Source organism: Grammomys surdaster, unplaced genomic scaffold, assembly GCF_004785775.1.
Source record: "Grammomys surdaster isolate TR1022 unplaced genomic scaffold, NIH_TR_1.0 238, whole genome shotgun sequence".
Taxonomy (NCBI): Eukaryota; Metazoa; Chordata; class Mammalia; order Rodentia; family Muridae; genus Grammomys; species Grammomys surdaster.
In genome coordinates, this window is record NW_021604683.1 from 3,736,608 (window position 1) to 3,751,335 (window position 14,728).

The 14,728-nt window shown below is 53.6% G+C and overlaps 1 protein-coding gene across 4 annotated transcripts in view; it reads right to left on the reverse strand.

Moving 5' to 3' along the window:
- Positions 1-1,105: 1,105 nt before the first annotated feature.
- The window catches only part of Helz2 (helicase with zinc finger 2), a 14,195-nt gene continuing 572 nt past the window's right edge, over positions 1,106-14,728 (reverse strand). Inside the window, exons 2-19 of one of the 4 annotated variants that reach the window (XM_028774041.1) lie at positions 13,050-14,135; positions 12,553-12,736; positions 12,372-12,479; positions 11,343-11,860; positions 10,603-11,244; positions 9,008-9,791; positions 8,767-8,842; positions 4,940-8,624; positions 4,672-4,787; positions 4,455-4,586; positions 4,208-4,369; positions 3,985-4,129; positions 3,788-3,904; positions 3,523-3,715; positions 3,021-3,374; positions 2,700-2,856; positions 2,428-2,595; positions 1,106-2,336 (exon numbers count right to left, since the gene is read on the reverse strand). In XM_028774041.1, coding sequence (XP_028629874.1) covers positions 2,212-2,336; positions 2,428-2,595; positions 2,700-2,856; positions 3,021-3,374; positions 3,523-3,715; positions 3,788-3,904; positions 3,985-4,129; positions 4,208-4,369; positions 4,455-4,586; positions 4,672-4,787; positions 4,940-8,624; positions 8,767-8,842; positions 9,008-9,791; positions 10,603-11,244; positions 11,343-11,860; positions 12,372-12,479; positions 12,553-12,736; positions 13,050-14,062 — 8,679 coding nt within the window. In that variant the 5' untranslated portion in view covers positions 14,063-14,135 and the 3' untranslated portion in view covers positions 1,106-2,211. Of the gene's footprint in view, positions 2,337-2,427; positions 2,596-2,699; positions 2,857-3,020; positions 3,375-3,522; positions 3,716-3,787; positions 3,905-3,984; positions 4,130-4,207; positions 4,370-4,454; positions 4,587-4,671; positions 4,788-4,939; positions 8,625-8,766; positions 8,843-9,007; positions 9,792-10,602; positions 11,245-11,342; positions 11,861-12,371; positions 12,480-12,552; positions 12,737-13,049; positions 14,136-14,728 lie in introns of those variants that run through there. The other 3 variants (XM_028774044.1, XM_028774043.1, XM_028774042.1) reach the window with 3 other exon arrangements.

Here is a 14,728-nt window from a genome sequence, read left to right on the forward strand (position 1 = left end):
GCTGTGGATGCGGGGTTTGAGATCCTCGTCCTAGCTGCCTGGAAGCCAGTCTTCTCTTAGTTACCTTCTGAACAAGATGTAGAACCCTCAGTTCCTCCAGTGCCATGCCTTTCTGGATGCTGGCATGTTCCCACTTTGATGATAATGGACTGAACCTCAGAATCTGTAAGCCATCCCCAATTAAATGTTGTCCTTTGTAAGAGTTGCCTTGATCACAGTGTCTGTTCACAGCAGTAAAACCCTAAGAGAAATACTAACTTAAAACCATTCCTCAGTACTTCCCACCAAGTTCGAGACCCTTTCTCTAAGAAGCTCTCCCTAACCCTAGGTGGGAGAGATCTTACCGTTCCTATCTAGGAATGCCTTGCTTATTTTAGTATATATCCATCCCTAATCTCCACTATTCATTTATGGCTGCTCTTGAAATGCTCCTTGAGCCAGAGGGATCCCAACTTTTTGTTCATCTTCAACTAATAGTAATAGCTATCACACCCCTAGTACACTACCTCAAGCTGCCCCTGGGAACACAGCCAAGGCACTAGAGCCCTGTCAATCTCATCTACAGACTTAAGTGGATGAGGAGGACAGGTGAAGCTGGTGCCCTCTGTTGTTCCTCCCTTCCTCTGGAAGCACACAGGCCTTGAGAACCTCTTTCCCTTACAGTGTCTCCAGGAAATTCCACCATCTTCTTCTGGGTCTATCATTCTTGTGTCAGCTGTGTTGGAAGAGGCTTGTTTGGCTACAACCCAAAGGCAAAACAAATGCATGTCACAAGTTGACTTGGAGGGAGCCAAGGGACCCAAGGCACTAGAGTACAAGTTCAGATCAGATAAGTTGAAGTTGAGGCCACAGGCGTAAGGACTTTGGACTGGCTTCAGCCTGGGGACTACAGCAACAGACTTAGCTCTCCAGTTCCAGTCCATCTCTGCTAAATTACACTAGCTTCCTGTAACTATACGCCATGTTCTCAGCCATGAGATGGGGTACTACCACCTTCTCTCACCATGCTCCCAAGTTGTGTACTCAACTCCTCCTCTGACCACCTCAATGGCTACAGGATGGCCAATTCTGTCTACTACTGCCCATACCACAAAACACACACGAGAACTTTCAGAGCAGTTTTTATAATAAAATTATCCAGTTATATAAGGCATAACCTGAGAAAATATACAAAAATTGGAATGTAGAAACTTAATTTGTAGAAAACACCAGGTATTATTCTCACAGGAGGCTCTGCAGCTGAGCCTTAAGAGACCCAGATGTCCTGGTGTATACTTCACTTGCAACATCTCTGACCTCAGGAGAGGAAGGGTCACACTGAAGGGGGAGCTGATTCCAGCCTTGGGATTGCCAGGAAGTGAGCATATAAGAGGGAGACATGATGGGAGACATTTCACCCGCTCAGTCCAGTAGAAAAGGATGGTGCCAGGAAGGTTGTCCTAAAACCCTGGACATAGGCACGGAAGCATGGTGAAGAAGCACAGACTCAGAAGTACTGGGTACCTCATTCCTAGCGGCCTGCCCACAGGTCAGCTATTTCACATCCCAGGAGGTAGGGCTGTGTGAGCATCTGGTTCTGCCCTTCCCACCCCAGCGCGGGCAGCCCTATAGGATACAAGGCAGTAAACACTACAAGAGAAAAACTCTTTCTCCTGGGAAGGTTTCCTTGCCCACTTTGAGTGTCCCTGTAAGAGATGCTGGCTTTAGGTTATTAAGACTAGAATACAGGGCAAATGAATACATGGTGCCCAGTGCAACCATAGATGGATCTCAGTGTCAAAGTGCAGTCTCAGAGGAGTCTTATTTCTGTTTAGGCCCCCTATAACAGCATAGGCATGTCCTGGGGTCCTCTGTGGCCACTAAGAGGTGTCCCAGTCATCAAATGCCCCAGGAAAGCAAAGGGAGTTGGGAGCAAAGGGACCAGTCTCTAGCTCTTTTTCCCTCCACTCAAGTCCAAGCACAAACAGGAAGGTCATCATTATTAAGCCTGCTTCCGGCACAGGAAGTGGCCACCACCCATAAGGCTGTCACTGCTACATGACTGCAGCCAATACCATGTCCTTTCCCAAAGAGATAGCAGAGGTGGTTGACTAATTTGAGCTGGAACTGTGAGCTGTGGCAATCCTTTGTATGCCCAGGACCTTGGCAGAGAAGAATGAGGGACATAGCCTCAGTTGATGGCACATCAAGAGCTGGGCAGGTCGGGGTTCCTCAAGAAGACAGAGCAAACTTTCTTTGGACCCGTACTTTCCCAGCAGACACAAGGCTGTGCTGGGCCTCACAGAAGTCTAGGAGACGGTGCCAGAGTGGGCAGCAGCGTAGCAGCAGATGGTCCCCTGAAAGGCAGAGTCAAGGTGGCTCTTAGTTTTGCCCTGAGCATGCTAGGCACTGCCTTCCCCACCCCTCCTCAGACACACAAACCCTCACCAATGATGCACAATCCCTCCTGGGCCCGGGTGATGGCCACATTTACTTGGTGGGGGTCCACAACAAAGCCCAGAAACTTCTTGAGCCAACTCTTGGTTGGCCGCTGGTCCACATCACTCCCGGGGCACGTTCGGACTGTGCTCACTATCACATAGCGCCACTCACTCCCTGGGAGGCAGAAAGGAAAGGATAGATGAAGTCACAGCTCTATGCCCACTGCCCCACCCCCACTGACCTACACACAAAAATGGCCTCCATAGAGCCAGCCTCACCCTGGCTCTTGGTGATAGAGGTCACAGTCACTCCGGTGACCCCTCTCTGCATGAGGCCCCTGCTTATTGCAGCAGCCTGTGCATTGTAGGGTGTAAGGACAGCAATATCTTTGGGATCTACTGTCCGGTCCAGGGTCAACTGCTTGGTGATTCGTACCTAAGCAGATAAGAGGACAGACAGAGCTGGAACCCAGTCCCTCTTCTGTCCTAAGCTCAGGGGTCTCACCCGATCCCAGCCTGAAGCTATCCTTGGTCCTCACCCTCCTCCAGGAAGCCCTCCCTGACCCACCAAATACCACAGAGAGTTGCTCTGACACTTACCACCTCTGTTACTTCCTCCGGGTTAGCCCTGGAGTTCTCATTGCCGTCCTCAGTGGACACCAGCAGCCTCTGCTCATAGCCCTGTACAGAACCAAAGATGACGGAACAGCTCTGCTTGCCAACATGACCTAGGAGGCTGGGTGGACGCCTCAGGTCAGACCAGGTCTTCAGCTTTCCCTCATAGAACTCCATGGAGGGAAAGGAACAGATGTCCTTATGCATACGGTACTGTGTGTCCAGCATGATGGCATCCCTGTGGTACCTCTCAAAGAGAGACCGGTCCATCCCCAGATTCCGCAGCTGTTCATTCTTGACCACAGGCCGGAGCTGCTTATGGTCCCCAAGCAGAACCACCTGGAGGCACAGATAGCCATGACCTTTGGAGCCAGAAGAATCCCAACTTTTTGGCCATCTTCAATGCTCACCTATTACACACTTGGTACCCCAGCACCGACTGCCCCTAGGAATTCAGGCATGAGCACTAGATCCCCACAATGCTCACCTTCTCAGTCTTTGAGAAGCATACCAAGGGAATCAGGGTTTCTGGTTCAGTGGCCATGCCTGCCTCGTCGATAAGGATCTGTCGAACATTGAGAGCTTTCAGGCTTCTTGATGCCGCACAGGAGCATGTGCACAGGATGACCGAGTGCCGCTCGAGTTCATATCTGCGCGCCTTCCCCAAGACTCTCCTGTACCTATATGAGGTGACTCATGTCATCCAGTGAACTTGCCGTTGGGTAGCCCCCACCTCCAAGACCACCACTTACACCACAAGATCCTCCCTTGAGAATATTTTCCCTTCTCGAAGCTGGGCATCAAATTTTCTGATCTCTGCTGCATACGGGTTGGGGGCTTGGCGGATTCGGTGGTGAAGGGTAATGCTCCTAGAAGGCAGAACCTTGGTGAAACCCTGGCCAGTGGAGGCCCCCTTGCCTCAGTCCCAGCACAGACAGAAGGGTCATACCTCAGGCTCTGATTTGGTCTTCCTTCCTGAGAGGTCTTGCCAAATAGACTCCTGCTCACTCCTGGCAGTGGGAATTCAGTGGCCTCTGCCTGCTCCCCATACACACGCAGGGGCCTCATCTCTGTCTTCCTCCTCAGGAGCAGTCCTAGGGCAAGTGAAGATGTGAGGCTGAAACTCAGTGCCCAGCACCCTCTGGCAGTCCCATAATTCATCCCTAACACACCTCCCAGGACATCCACAGACTTGTTGGAGGGACCACAGTATAAGATACATGGACCCCCCAGCTGTTCCTCTCCACTAGGGCTGCCGCCAGTTGGCATCTGTTCCTGGTTTGACCTGTGGAACCAGTACACGATGTGGAAACCCACAACGGTCTTCCCTGTGCCTGTGGAGAGAGGACAGTGTGAGTTCCTATGGCCACATCTGCCTACACAGGGCAGCCCCTCCTGGCTCCTGCAAATGGGCCCCACCTGGTGGGCCCTGGATGACTGTGAACTGCTTCCGCAGCGCGCTCCTGACAGCCCTGTCCTGGCTCTGGTTCAGCTTATGATGTCCACCAGGGATGTTGTAGTTCTGCCGCTCCAAGAACCTGCTGGTAGGTGCTGAGGTGGGGGTGTGAGTGTAGCAGAAGCCAAGGATCATCTGACCACCATGTGCTGGGGAAGAAAAGCTAAGGGGCAAACCTACCCTTGTGGAAAGAACGCCAGCCACCTCGACGGGGCTCCTGGATAGGCCGGCCCAAGGCGATACTAATGACCAATGGGGATGCATTTTTCAGTTGACGCACAGCTTCTTCCTTGCGGCTGGGGGATGGGAGTTGGGTGAGAAAGGATATCAGAAAGTGGACAGGATTTTCCTAGGGAGGGAGTCATGTCCTCCCAGGAGAGCCCAGAGAGGTCCTGGCGCTAGACCTCAAGGACCTTCTCCCCAACCTCAGGTGACAGGAGCTACTCACAGGTCAGGAAGCTGCTTAGATAGCACTTCCACAGTGAACCGAGCATTAGGTTTCAGCACCTCTTCTGGAACTTTCTCCATGGTCATGTGGTGGATGAAGAAATGTACCTGCTTGGGAACCTCCTGTCGATCATCCACAGTCTCCTGGTCCCAGTCACCAGCCAGTTCATGGTCCCAGTCACCAGACAGCCCATGGGCCACCCAGGTATATGTATTGGGGTCAATGTTCAGGAAGGGCCCAAGGCCACTAGGCCCAGGGAGTGAGCTAGCTAGGGGAAGAGGAATTCCCTCAAGTCGAATGCAGAGGTAGCAACAGCCAAAGTAGATATTGATACATTTCTCCTGGAGAAAAGCAGCTTCCAGCTGGAAGGTACCCTGCAGCTGCCCCTGCGATGTGTCCCAAGAGATACGCACATCCTGCAGCACAATGGAGTCATTTTCTGTAACAGCACTGGTGAGTGACTCCAGGGCACAGCATGGTCCCCACACACCTGAGTACTCGCTGACTTCACGGTACTGGTCTTGCAGAGCCTGGTGCACATAGCTTGAAAAGCAGTCACCTGGCCGTTCCATGTGCTCCAGGCAGAGGCTGAAGCCAGGAACCACAGTCCACAACTGCAGGGTTGGTGCCAGGAAGCCCCGCTGCAGGCTGGAGCCAAGCTGAACCTGCAGGGTATCTCCACTGCCCAGCTCATAGGCCACCTCCACAAAGTGTCCACAATGGCTCTGGTGTATCTGTGATTTCCCCCTTCGAGGAGAAAGCTTATCTTGCTCCTGGATGAGGGCAGCTATCTCAGGCCAGCGCTGTTCCTTCAGCAGCACCAGTAGCTTCATCCACAGGGCTCCATCTACAGTCTGGGTGTGTTGATCAAAACCCGTGCCCAGAAGTGGTAAAGGCAGCTTGGACTCCTGCACCGAGTACATGCGGCGCCGCCACACAAGTCGCAAGCCTGTCTGGCTCACTGACTCCTGCGGGTGCTCAGCCAACTGCAGGGAATGGTAGTGGATAGGGCAGGGATCAGGCAGGGTTTCCCGGTTTATAGGGAAAAGCACTTTGAAGCATCGGGCACCGATCTCTACATCCACTACAAAGCCCAGCTTGTTTTGAGGCTGGGTCTTGAGCTGGATGGCCAGGTGCAGGCTGTAGGCCCGCCGTTGGTAGCTCTGAGCACATGCATGCTGGCGACTAAAGTCCTGGCAGAGCCCATCAATGTCCCTGTTAGAATATGTAGAGCCCCTGTGGCCCAGTGCCAGCAGGATTAGCCGCTGCAGCACCACATCTAGATACCTACGGATGGGTGAGGTCGCCCATGTGTACCAATCCACCTTCAGTGAGTAGTGGCCAGCAGGTTGCTGCTTACCCTGGCTGGAGCGACCAAAAACAGAGCGGCCTAGAGCCCTTCGGAAATCCAGGCAAGCCGGAGCCAATGAAGGGTGCATGTCATCTGCAGCAATAAGGTCCACCATCTGGCTATAGTCCTGAGTACCAGCTGCAAGCTGCACTTGTTTCCAGAGGGAAGTCAGGAGATACAGCTGCTTGTTGGGGATATAGTGGGTGTTTGAGTGGTGGCACAGGTGCAGTGACAGAGGCACCAGTCCTCTGTGCTTCTTGAAAACACTGTCAAGCTGCTGCCTACTGGGTGTGGGCTGCCACCTTAGTGGTGTGAGTGTCTTTGTGTGCTTGTTGCCCACAAGGAATTCAGCCACATGGCTGTTAAACTGGATCATGTACTCTTGGACCATGATATGGGCTGTGCGGAAGCCCAGCACACTGTCCTCATCTGGCGGCTCATAGTAACAGGCAGCTGGGAGGCGTTGACGACGTAACATCCAAGAGAAGTAGCAGGCAGCCACAATACAGGCCTCCACAGAGTCCAGGTGGGCTGGCAGCTCCAGGCCAGCCCCAGGGTGTCTCTTGATCAGTTCTTCAGCTTCTTCATACGACAGCTGGCGGTCAGAGCGGATTATGGAGGGTGCAAATCGCAGACTCTTGATCTGGCCACTGCCTTTCTCCATGGTGAGGAAGAGAGAAATGGCGAGGCGATCCTGACCCGGTAGAAGGCTGAGTGCACCCTGGCACAAGCTGGCGGGCAGCATGAGAACTGGCTCCCTGCTGGGGGCATAGAACACAGTGCCCTGCTGACGGGCTTCCACGTCCAGGGCCCCATCCTTGGGCACCAAGCTGGCTACATCAGCAATATGCACTGCCACCTCATACACTGGGCCTAGGTCCCGGACACTAAGAGCATCATCAAGGTTGCAGGCACCCTGGGGGTCCACAGTGAAGGTCAGGAAGTGGCGGTAGTCCTCTCGGTGACCAGAGGCCATGTTTAGCTCTGAGCGGTATTTCTGCAAAGCCTTGGAAACTGAGGCTGGGTCTGGTGTGTGGGCCTTCAGGCCATGCTCTAGGTCAAGGATATAAAGGCCCTGATCCCAGGTGATGGCCTTGGGCAGCACCTCCAGGACAATGCCTAGTGGATAGTAGAAACGTTCTCGCCAAAGAACAATACGGACCCAGAAAAGCCGGGTGCCCTGGTCCTCAGGCTTGAGAGCCTCATGCCTCACACGCTGTACCTGGCCTTGAATAAGGCGGTGGATGGGAACTTGCTGTGGGTCCTTTATCTCTGCCACAAAAATCTTAGGCACAGAACCATTGATGGGGATCATGATGCGGGGGTCCCACTCATCCATCCGACACACAAAGGCCAGTTCATGTCTCCTTCTCTTCAGCACACCCATCACACGACCCTGCAGGCTTCCAGGGATGCTCCTGTCATCTACTGCTGGGCCCAGGATCTGTACCAGCACCTCATCCCCTGTGAAAGCCATTCCACAGTTCAGACGACCTCTGACCTGGATAGGGCTACAGGCCGTGTCATCCAGTGGAGTGGCCAATGCTCTCTCAAAGGTCTCCTGTAGGAAGCTGCAACGGCGGAATCGCTTGGGGTCTGAGCGCAGGAACTTCTTCAGTACAGATGAGGGTAGGTTTGTGTACTGTCGGGCCTTCTGTGAGGATGCAGGGCAAACCATGGTGTCAAGAAGTCCATCCTCCCTCACAGTTACAGTCACTTGCCGGCTCTCATCGAGGAGTTCCTTTAGGATGGCATCATCAGCATTGAGTTCCCAGTCAGAGGGCCAGAAGTCAGACTCGGAATCTTCCTCAGACATCCCACCTTCCAGGGTGGACACTTCTGCTGCTGCATCTGTAGAGGCTGAGTTCCCTCTTGCTGTGTCTCCTGATGCTACTGCCTCAGTCTGTGCTGTGGCTGTTGCCCTGGCTCTAGTCTCTGCCTTCACTGTGACCACAGTCCCTTCAGCTATGGGCCTTTGTGGGTCCTGTACTGTAGATTTGTGCTCTGCCTCTGGGCTCCCAGCTCTGAGGGTCAAGGAGGCCCAGTTCCGTCTCTGGGCCACACCCTGCTCAATCTGCTCCATCGACAGCTCCTCGGGGAAGACGCTGTGATGTTCTACGCACTCACGGATGAAGCTTTTCCAGAGCTTTCTGCAGGCTCCAGAGGAACAGAGAGCCACAGCATCTCCCACAGCCACCAGCTGAGACTGGGCACGGGTCATGACCGTGTTCAGCACTCGAGGCTCAGTGAAGAACTCTGAGGTTGGTGCCCCAGGGCTGAGGAGACTATTTCGATTGTGGACAGAGCTCAGTACTACCACCCGGAACTCACGCCCTGTGGGAGACATGGGTCAGGTGGCCAGGTAGGATCAGCAGCCTGGACACCTCAGTCCCACCCTGTCTATGCACATCCAAGGAATGGGCTGGAAGCTGCCTCCCTGTTAGGCCAGCCTCTGGCCCACATTTCTGTCACCTACCTGGCAGGATCTCAAAGCTGCCCACAGACACTTCACCAAGGTTCCTCCTCCTTAGCTCCTGCCTCAGCGCACTAACCTGTAGACAAGTCCAGGGTTCTAGGGGCCTGTCACCCAGTAAGAAACAGGCCCTCCTGTGAATCCCTGGACACCCTCTCCCTGGTGTGGTTATATGAACAACCCTGGAAAGGAACAAAGCAGCCCTCGTAGGTAAATAAAGTAAAGGCCAGAAGAGACAGCTTACCTGGGCACCATGAGAGACAGCACAGATGTGTCTCTGCTCCCGGGGTCCCCAGCAGTGAGGCCAGGTATTGTAGATCTCCTGCACCTTCTCCACTACCTGGGTGACCTCAGCTGAGTTAAGCCAGGATGTCATGGACATGTCCTGCTCAGGGCTGCCTGCCACATGGCAGAACATGAGAGGGTAGTGTTGGGGGTGACGTGGGACTCTGCCACTGGCGTGGATGGGGTTGCCCTTGGCTAAATAGAAATGACGGGAGACGAAGTTGATAATGGCTGCCGTTGACCGGTAGTTCTCATGGAAGATAATTCGACTCTGCTGAGCAATCTTGTGTACCTCCTGCTGGTAGTACAGGAAGAGGCGGTGCAGCAGCGTGTGCCCAGCTGCCTTGTCCCTGGGCACGCTGAAGAGCCTAGGTGTGACCTGCATGTGGTCGCCTGCCAGTACTACACGGGTTAGTGACAAGGCATAGGAGAGTGGGATAAGGGCCTCACACTCCAGCATTTGGGCTGCCTCATCAATGAAAATGTGGGAGAAGAAGCCGGCTGGCACCTGGAGCTCACGAGCCTGAGAAGTGGTAGTGACCACCAAACGGTGATGTACCAACTCTGGGCCTGTGGGTGGGCGAAAGGCCTGGCGGTCCTCAGTTAAGCAGCAGTACTTCAAGGTGGTTGAATCAGTCTGTCTTGGAGGACGATCTGCATACATCACCCTGAGTGGAGTGGCCTCTGGGTGGCCACTGTTGACATAGCCGTGGAAATACTCCCGGATATAGATGTCTGCAGCGCTGTAGGAAGGGTGAGGCACTATGGACTACTGCTTTAGGACTCAGGCTGCTGGCTAAAGCATGTGTGCATCCTTGCCCGGATGCCAGGGACACTCATAAGGCAGACAGACAGGGGTCTTGACCAGGGACTCAAATTTCCTCAAAGAGGACTAAAAGCAAAGACACAGAGAAAGTCAGAGCTTGAAGATAAGTGGGCAAGACTTGGAGTGCATCGGTGATCAGGGACAGCTTAGAGAAGGCAATCTCTTAATTGAGGACAAGGGGAGAGAGAGCTGTGGTCTGAGACCACCCATAACTAGGGGCTAGCATTGATCCTGAACAGAGTTCCTGGGTGCTTCAAGCTTTGGCAACAAGAATTGGTGCCTGAGCCCCCAGGAGCACAGCCTGAGAGTTAAGAGGCCAAGGAAGTGCTGCCTAGGATATTCCAGGTAAGCAATAACAGCCTTGACACCCAGATATCCAGTTCAGCCTAGAAATTGGCTCAGGACACGTGGCTATTGTCCTGGGCTCTTCCTTCCACCCCATACTCTGGGCTAAAAGAGGACACTGTGCCTGTAATAATATGTGTCATTAGGGAACTAAAAAATAGATAAAAAAAATCCCACATTAGTGAAAGAGGAACTTCTTGGTCGAATAGCCTGTTTATATATATATATATATTTTAAAGAGCCTTGCCTAAGAAACATTGGGTAGGCCAAACACACCATTACTACAACTTCTTCCTTGGTCTAAGGTTTGTGGAAAAGGCACCCATATCTCCATAAGAGAGGCAGGGCAGCGGTAAGCAACCCAGAAGCAGCTTTGGGCTCACCTGTTAGTGTGTGTGCAGATGAGCACCTTGGTGTGGGGCTGCTGGACAATTTCAAGGGCAGCCATGGCCAAGGTGTAGGTCTTGCCGGTGCCAAAGGGGCCATAGATGAGCAGTGGTGGAATGTGCTTTGTCCCCTCGGGTCTTCTGCCTGCAATGAGCCCCACAGCCAGCTTCTGTTTGTGATTGCCACGAAATGAGGGTGGGGTGGGCCAGGGGTAGGGCAGGGTGCAGGCAGGCAGGTCAGGAACCACCAGGCGCTCCTCAGGCAGTGCATCCACTGCCTGATGCCAGAACCGGAAGGTCAGAGGGTCAATCTGGAACTGCACCTCCAAGATGGGGCTGTCTTGTGCCTGCAGCCCCAAAGCCATACAGCATCGTGCTGGTAACAGCAGCCACAGTGCATGCTCTGAACTGGCCCGTGCCTCTAGCCGCACTTGGTATACTGTACTGTCAGGTGCAGGTACAGGAGCCACAAGGGCTGTGCTGACTGCTCGGCTCAGCAGAAAGCCCTGGTCAGTGTCTGGCAACAGAGAGGAGGGGAAGGGGACCTCGGCATAGAGGGCCCCTGGAGGTGCAAAGAGCATGCCAAGTGCCGGTGTCTCCAGTGCTGTCTTCAGGGATACCTGGCCCTTCATGGCCAGCCTGGTAGAAAGTTATAGGTCAGTTTTCTATGCTATAGTCAAAGACCCATCTCTAAATCCAGACTTTGGCCACTCCTGCTAGCCTACTGCCCCACTTACTTGGCTACCAGCCGCTGCTGGGCTGTTTCCTCCTCATAGAGAAATTTGTGCATCCTCTGTCGATAGTTCGTACGAGAGATGGGGCCCCAGACCAGAACGTTCTGATTGAACTCCAGGGCCAGGGAGGGTAACTTGTACTTGGCCATCAGGGCTTCCTGCTCAGGTGTCCAATCTACCGCAAGCACCACATGGCGGTTGCCTGTGTGCCAGTATTCCAGTTCCTGGGGGCGGCTGGGTGCTGGCTTCCCATCGAGCCTCAAGCTGTGTGTCTGGCCTAGCTGCAACTTCAGCTTTTGGAGAAGCACTGGCCTGCGACCAAAGTCAAAGACCACCCATTGCTCAAAGCTGCCAAAGGAGGCAGCCTGCACAAGCACCCCTACCTGGAATTGGGCTTGGGAGTTGGGCACACAGAAGTGCTTTCCCTGTGCATAGATCTGGTGTGGTGGGAGACTGGGGGCCACCAGTGAGAAGGCTGCTCCAGGCTCTTGCTTGAGTAGGGCCACATGTAGCAAGGGATCCTGGAGAAGGAGACAGGCCATAAAGTGTGGAATGGGCCGAGACGCTGTCAAGGCCTGTGGTGATTCCTTCAACCCTGACCCTTCCCACCCTCCTGAGAAAGGCAGCTTGCCACTTTCTGAGTGTGGTTTACTCAGATTGCTCAGTCTGCCCTGGTTTTCACCTCTGCTCATAGACCTTGCCTAAGGCCTCTAAAATATTTTTAAAAAGAGATGAACACCTGGACTTTTCAGGGCCCTTGTTTCCTGTATTGGTTAATTTACTCCATTGGGTGACCCCATCCATAGAGTGAGGGTGCCATGGTCCTATCATTGTGGAGGAAACTGAGTCAGAGAGGCTATGAGGTCTGTCCTAGGTCACACAGATACAGAAGCGGAGGTGCTGGCAGCATCTACTCCAAATCGCATGCTTTCTGTATCTTCCCACTTGTAGTCCTTTACACCCTAGAAATCCCTCCACCCAAGCCTGGGGATACCCATAAGACCTGTGATCTCAGGGCTGTCTGACCCTCACCTCGGAGTGGATGGTGAACACCCACTTGTGCTGGATCTTCTTTTCCTGGGCCTGATGAACCAGTGGCTGGTGGCAAGTGACAGACACTCCATGGACAGTCTCAGCCATCTGCACAAAGAAGCTAGGCTTTCAGCACAGCAGCCGTGAACCCACCCTCACCCACTCACAAGCCTCTACTTACCACCAACACCTCTCTACTGCTGCGATGGTATTCTGCAAGAAGCCGTGTCTGGTAAGGTACCAGCCCATCCTGCCAGGCGGCTCGTTCTCGCAACTCCATGTCTTGTGCCCGCTGAACCCACTCCTGTAACTCCTGTTTTGAGTGTGCTTTGATGCAGACCTCTCCGTGCTCACAGAGATCAGGCCTGGAGAGATGAAGACGTCATCAGGGCTTCATGAAGGTCCAGCCTCAGGGGCCAACCCTCTCAGCCCAAACCTGGTCTGTATGGGGAGCAGGAATAGATTGTGTAGGGGTTTCGTTTGCTCTATACCCCAAATATCCAGGGCAAGGGCTGGCACAAGGAACCTTCTTCAGAGGCTATACTGCAGTACTAGCTTGACATACAGAGGGCACAGCAAATGATACGCAGGTCCTAGGCCTCATGGGCCTTACAATCCCTTGGGCTACCCTTGGGTGGGGGGTTCTCCCACCCTAGGCTCCCACATGATTCTCCTTACCTAGGGCAGAGCTCGAACTTGGAGAGCCCCATTGGTGGAGCACGGTGCTTCCAGGGGACAGCCTGGTCAAAGGCCACCATCTGTGCATGCTCCAGGGAGGAGCAGTGGTTCTCAAATGCCTCTTGAGAAGTACAAGTGACCAGGCAGGCATGGCAGTACAGTTTGACAGTAGGCTGACCATGGCTGGCTTTCCACTTGTCCTCCACTAAGAGAGGATTTGTGAGCAGATCTCCTCTCTGAAGCCCATCCAGCTGCTCAGCCTTCCACACAGCCATCTCCACAGCACTGTGAGCATACCCACAGCGTGAAGCCCCATGGTAGCATGGCGCCCCACGGCCCACATACTTGCAGTAGTTTAAAGGATATCTTTTTTGTGGCAGTGGCCGCACCTCCACAAATTGTCGCTTTTGGCCCTCAACTATAACATGGATGAGGAGTGTGGGGCAGATTTGGTGCTTAGGGCAATGGCCCCTGGGATCCACAGGGCAGAGGCATGGGGGACGGGACTTGAAGCACAGGGCACAAAGTAATTGGAAATAGCCACCAAACTCTGCTCGGATGGTGTCAGCTGGGGTCTGCAGCCTATCTGGGGCTCTGGTGCCCTGCACAGCCTCTTTCAGTTTCAGTCGAGGAAGATTGTTCTTGAGCTCAAATGTCCAGACCAGTGCCTCCTCAGGGCTTCTGGCAAAGGTGCATCTGTTCCAGTGATGCCTACAGCCCAAGCCTGGACTATAATAACGACAGACTTGATAGCGCATAGGTGTTGGGAAGCTGGGCCTGCGGCCCACCTTACGCCAGATCTTGCTCTTGGCTGCTTGCTTGAAGCGGGCCAGCAAGATCTCCCTGAGGCAGGTGTGCTCTACCTCACACAGAATGTAGGTACTCTCATTGAGGCACTGGGTACAGCGAGAGCAGCCCAGGTAAAGGTCTACCTTAGCATAGAGTCCAGCCAAGGATAGCCCGTTGGTGGTGGATGTGCTGGCCGGCCTCAGACTGCACCCCATGGATGCCATCTCAGATGAAGGCCAGGTCCTTCAGGATTGTGAGCAAGACTTCTGGGCAGCTGCTCTACTGAAACCATTAGCCCTGGAGAAATGATAGGACAAGAGAAGCAAGTCAACCCAAGGCCAAGAAGGACCTACACCCCTGTCAGGTTATAAGGCAGAGACTTCTGCCCAATTTTGGCTTGTTGGGGAGTTCCACCTGAACTTTAACTCAACCTTTCCTTCCTGAAAGGCCTCCAAGTCCTGCCCAAGTGGCCGCCAGTAAAAGAAGGGATTTGGGGGGCAACAGAATCCTCCATCTGGAACTTCTAGGAGTGGCTCCTCCACTCCTCAAGTTTCATGTCTCCTGGCTGTCTGAAAAAAGTACCTACTTTCTTGAGACCTGCTAGTTGGCTACGGGGATTACTGTAGCTTACCTGGACTTAGCAACAGGAGCCTCAGAAGGGGAGGGCACAGCCTAGCAGAAGTCCCGCTCTACCCAGGTTGGAGAGTCCTCATCAGAGCTCCCACAGAGATGCCAGGAGAGGTAATGCCCAGAGCCTAGACTCTGAGTTAGTTGAGTTAGTACCACCCATCAGAGATGGGAGAGAGACGAGTTAGCTTCCTGAAAACACCTAGTCAGAGCTATGGGGGGCTTTCTCTCTCTCTCTCTCTCTCTCTCTCTCTCTCTCTCTC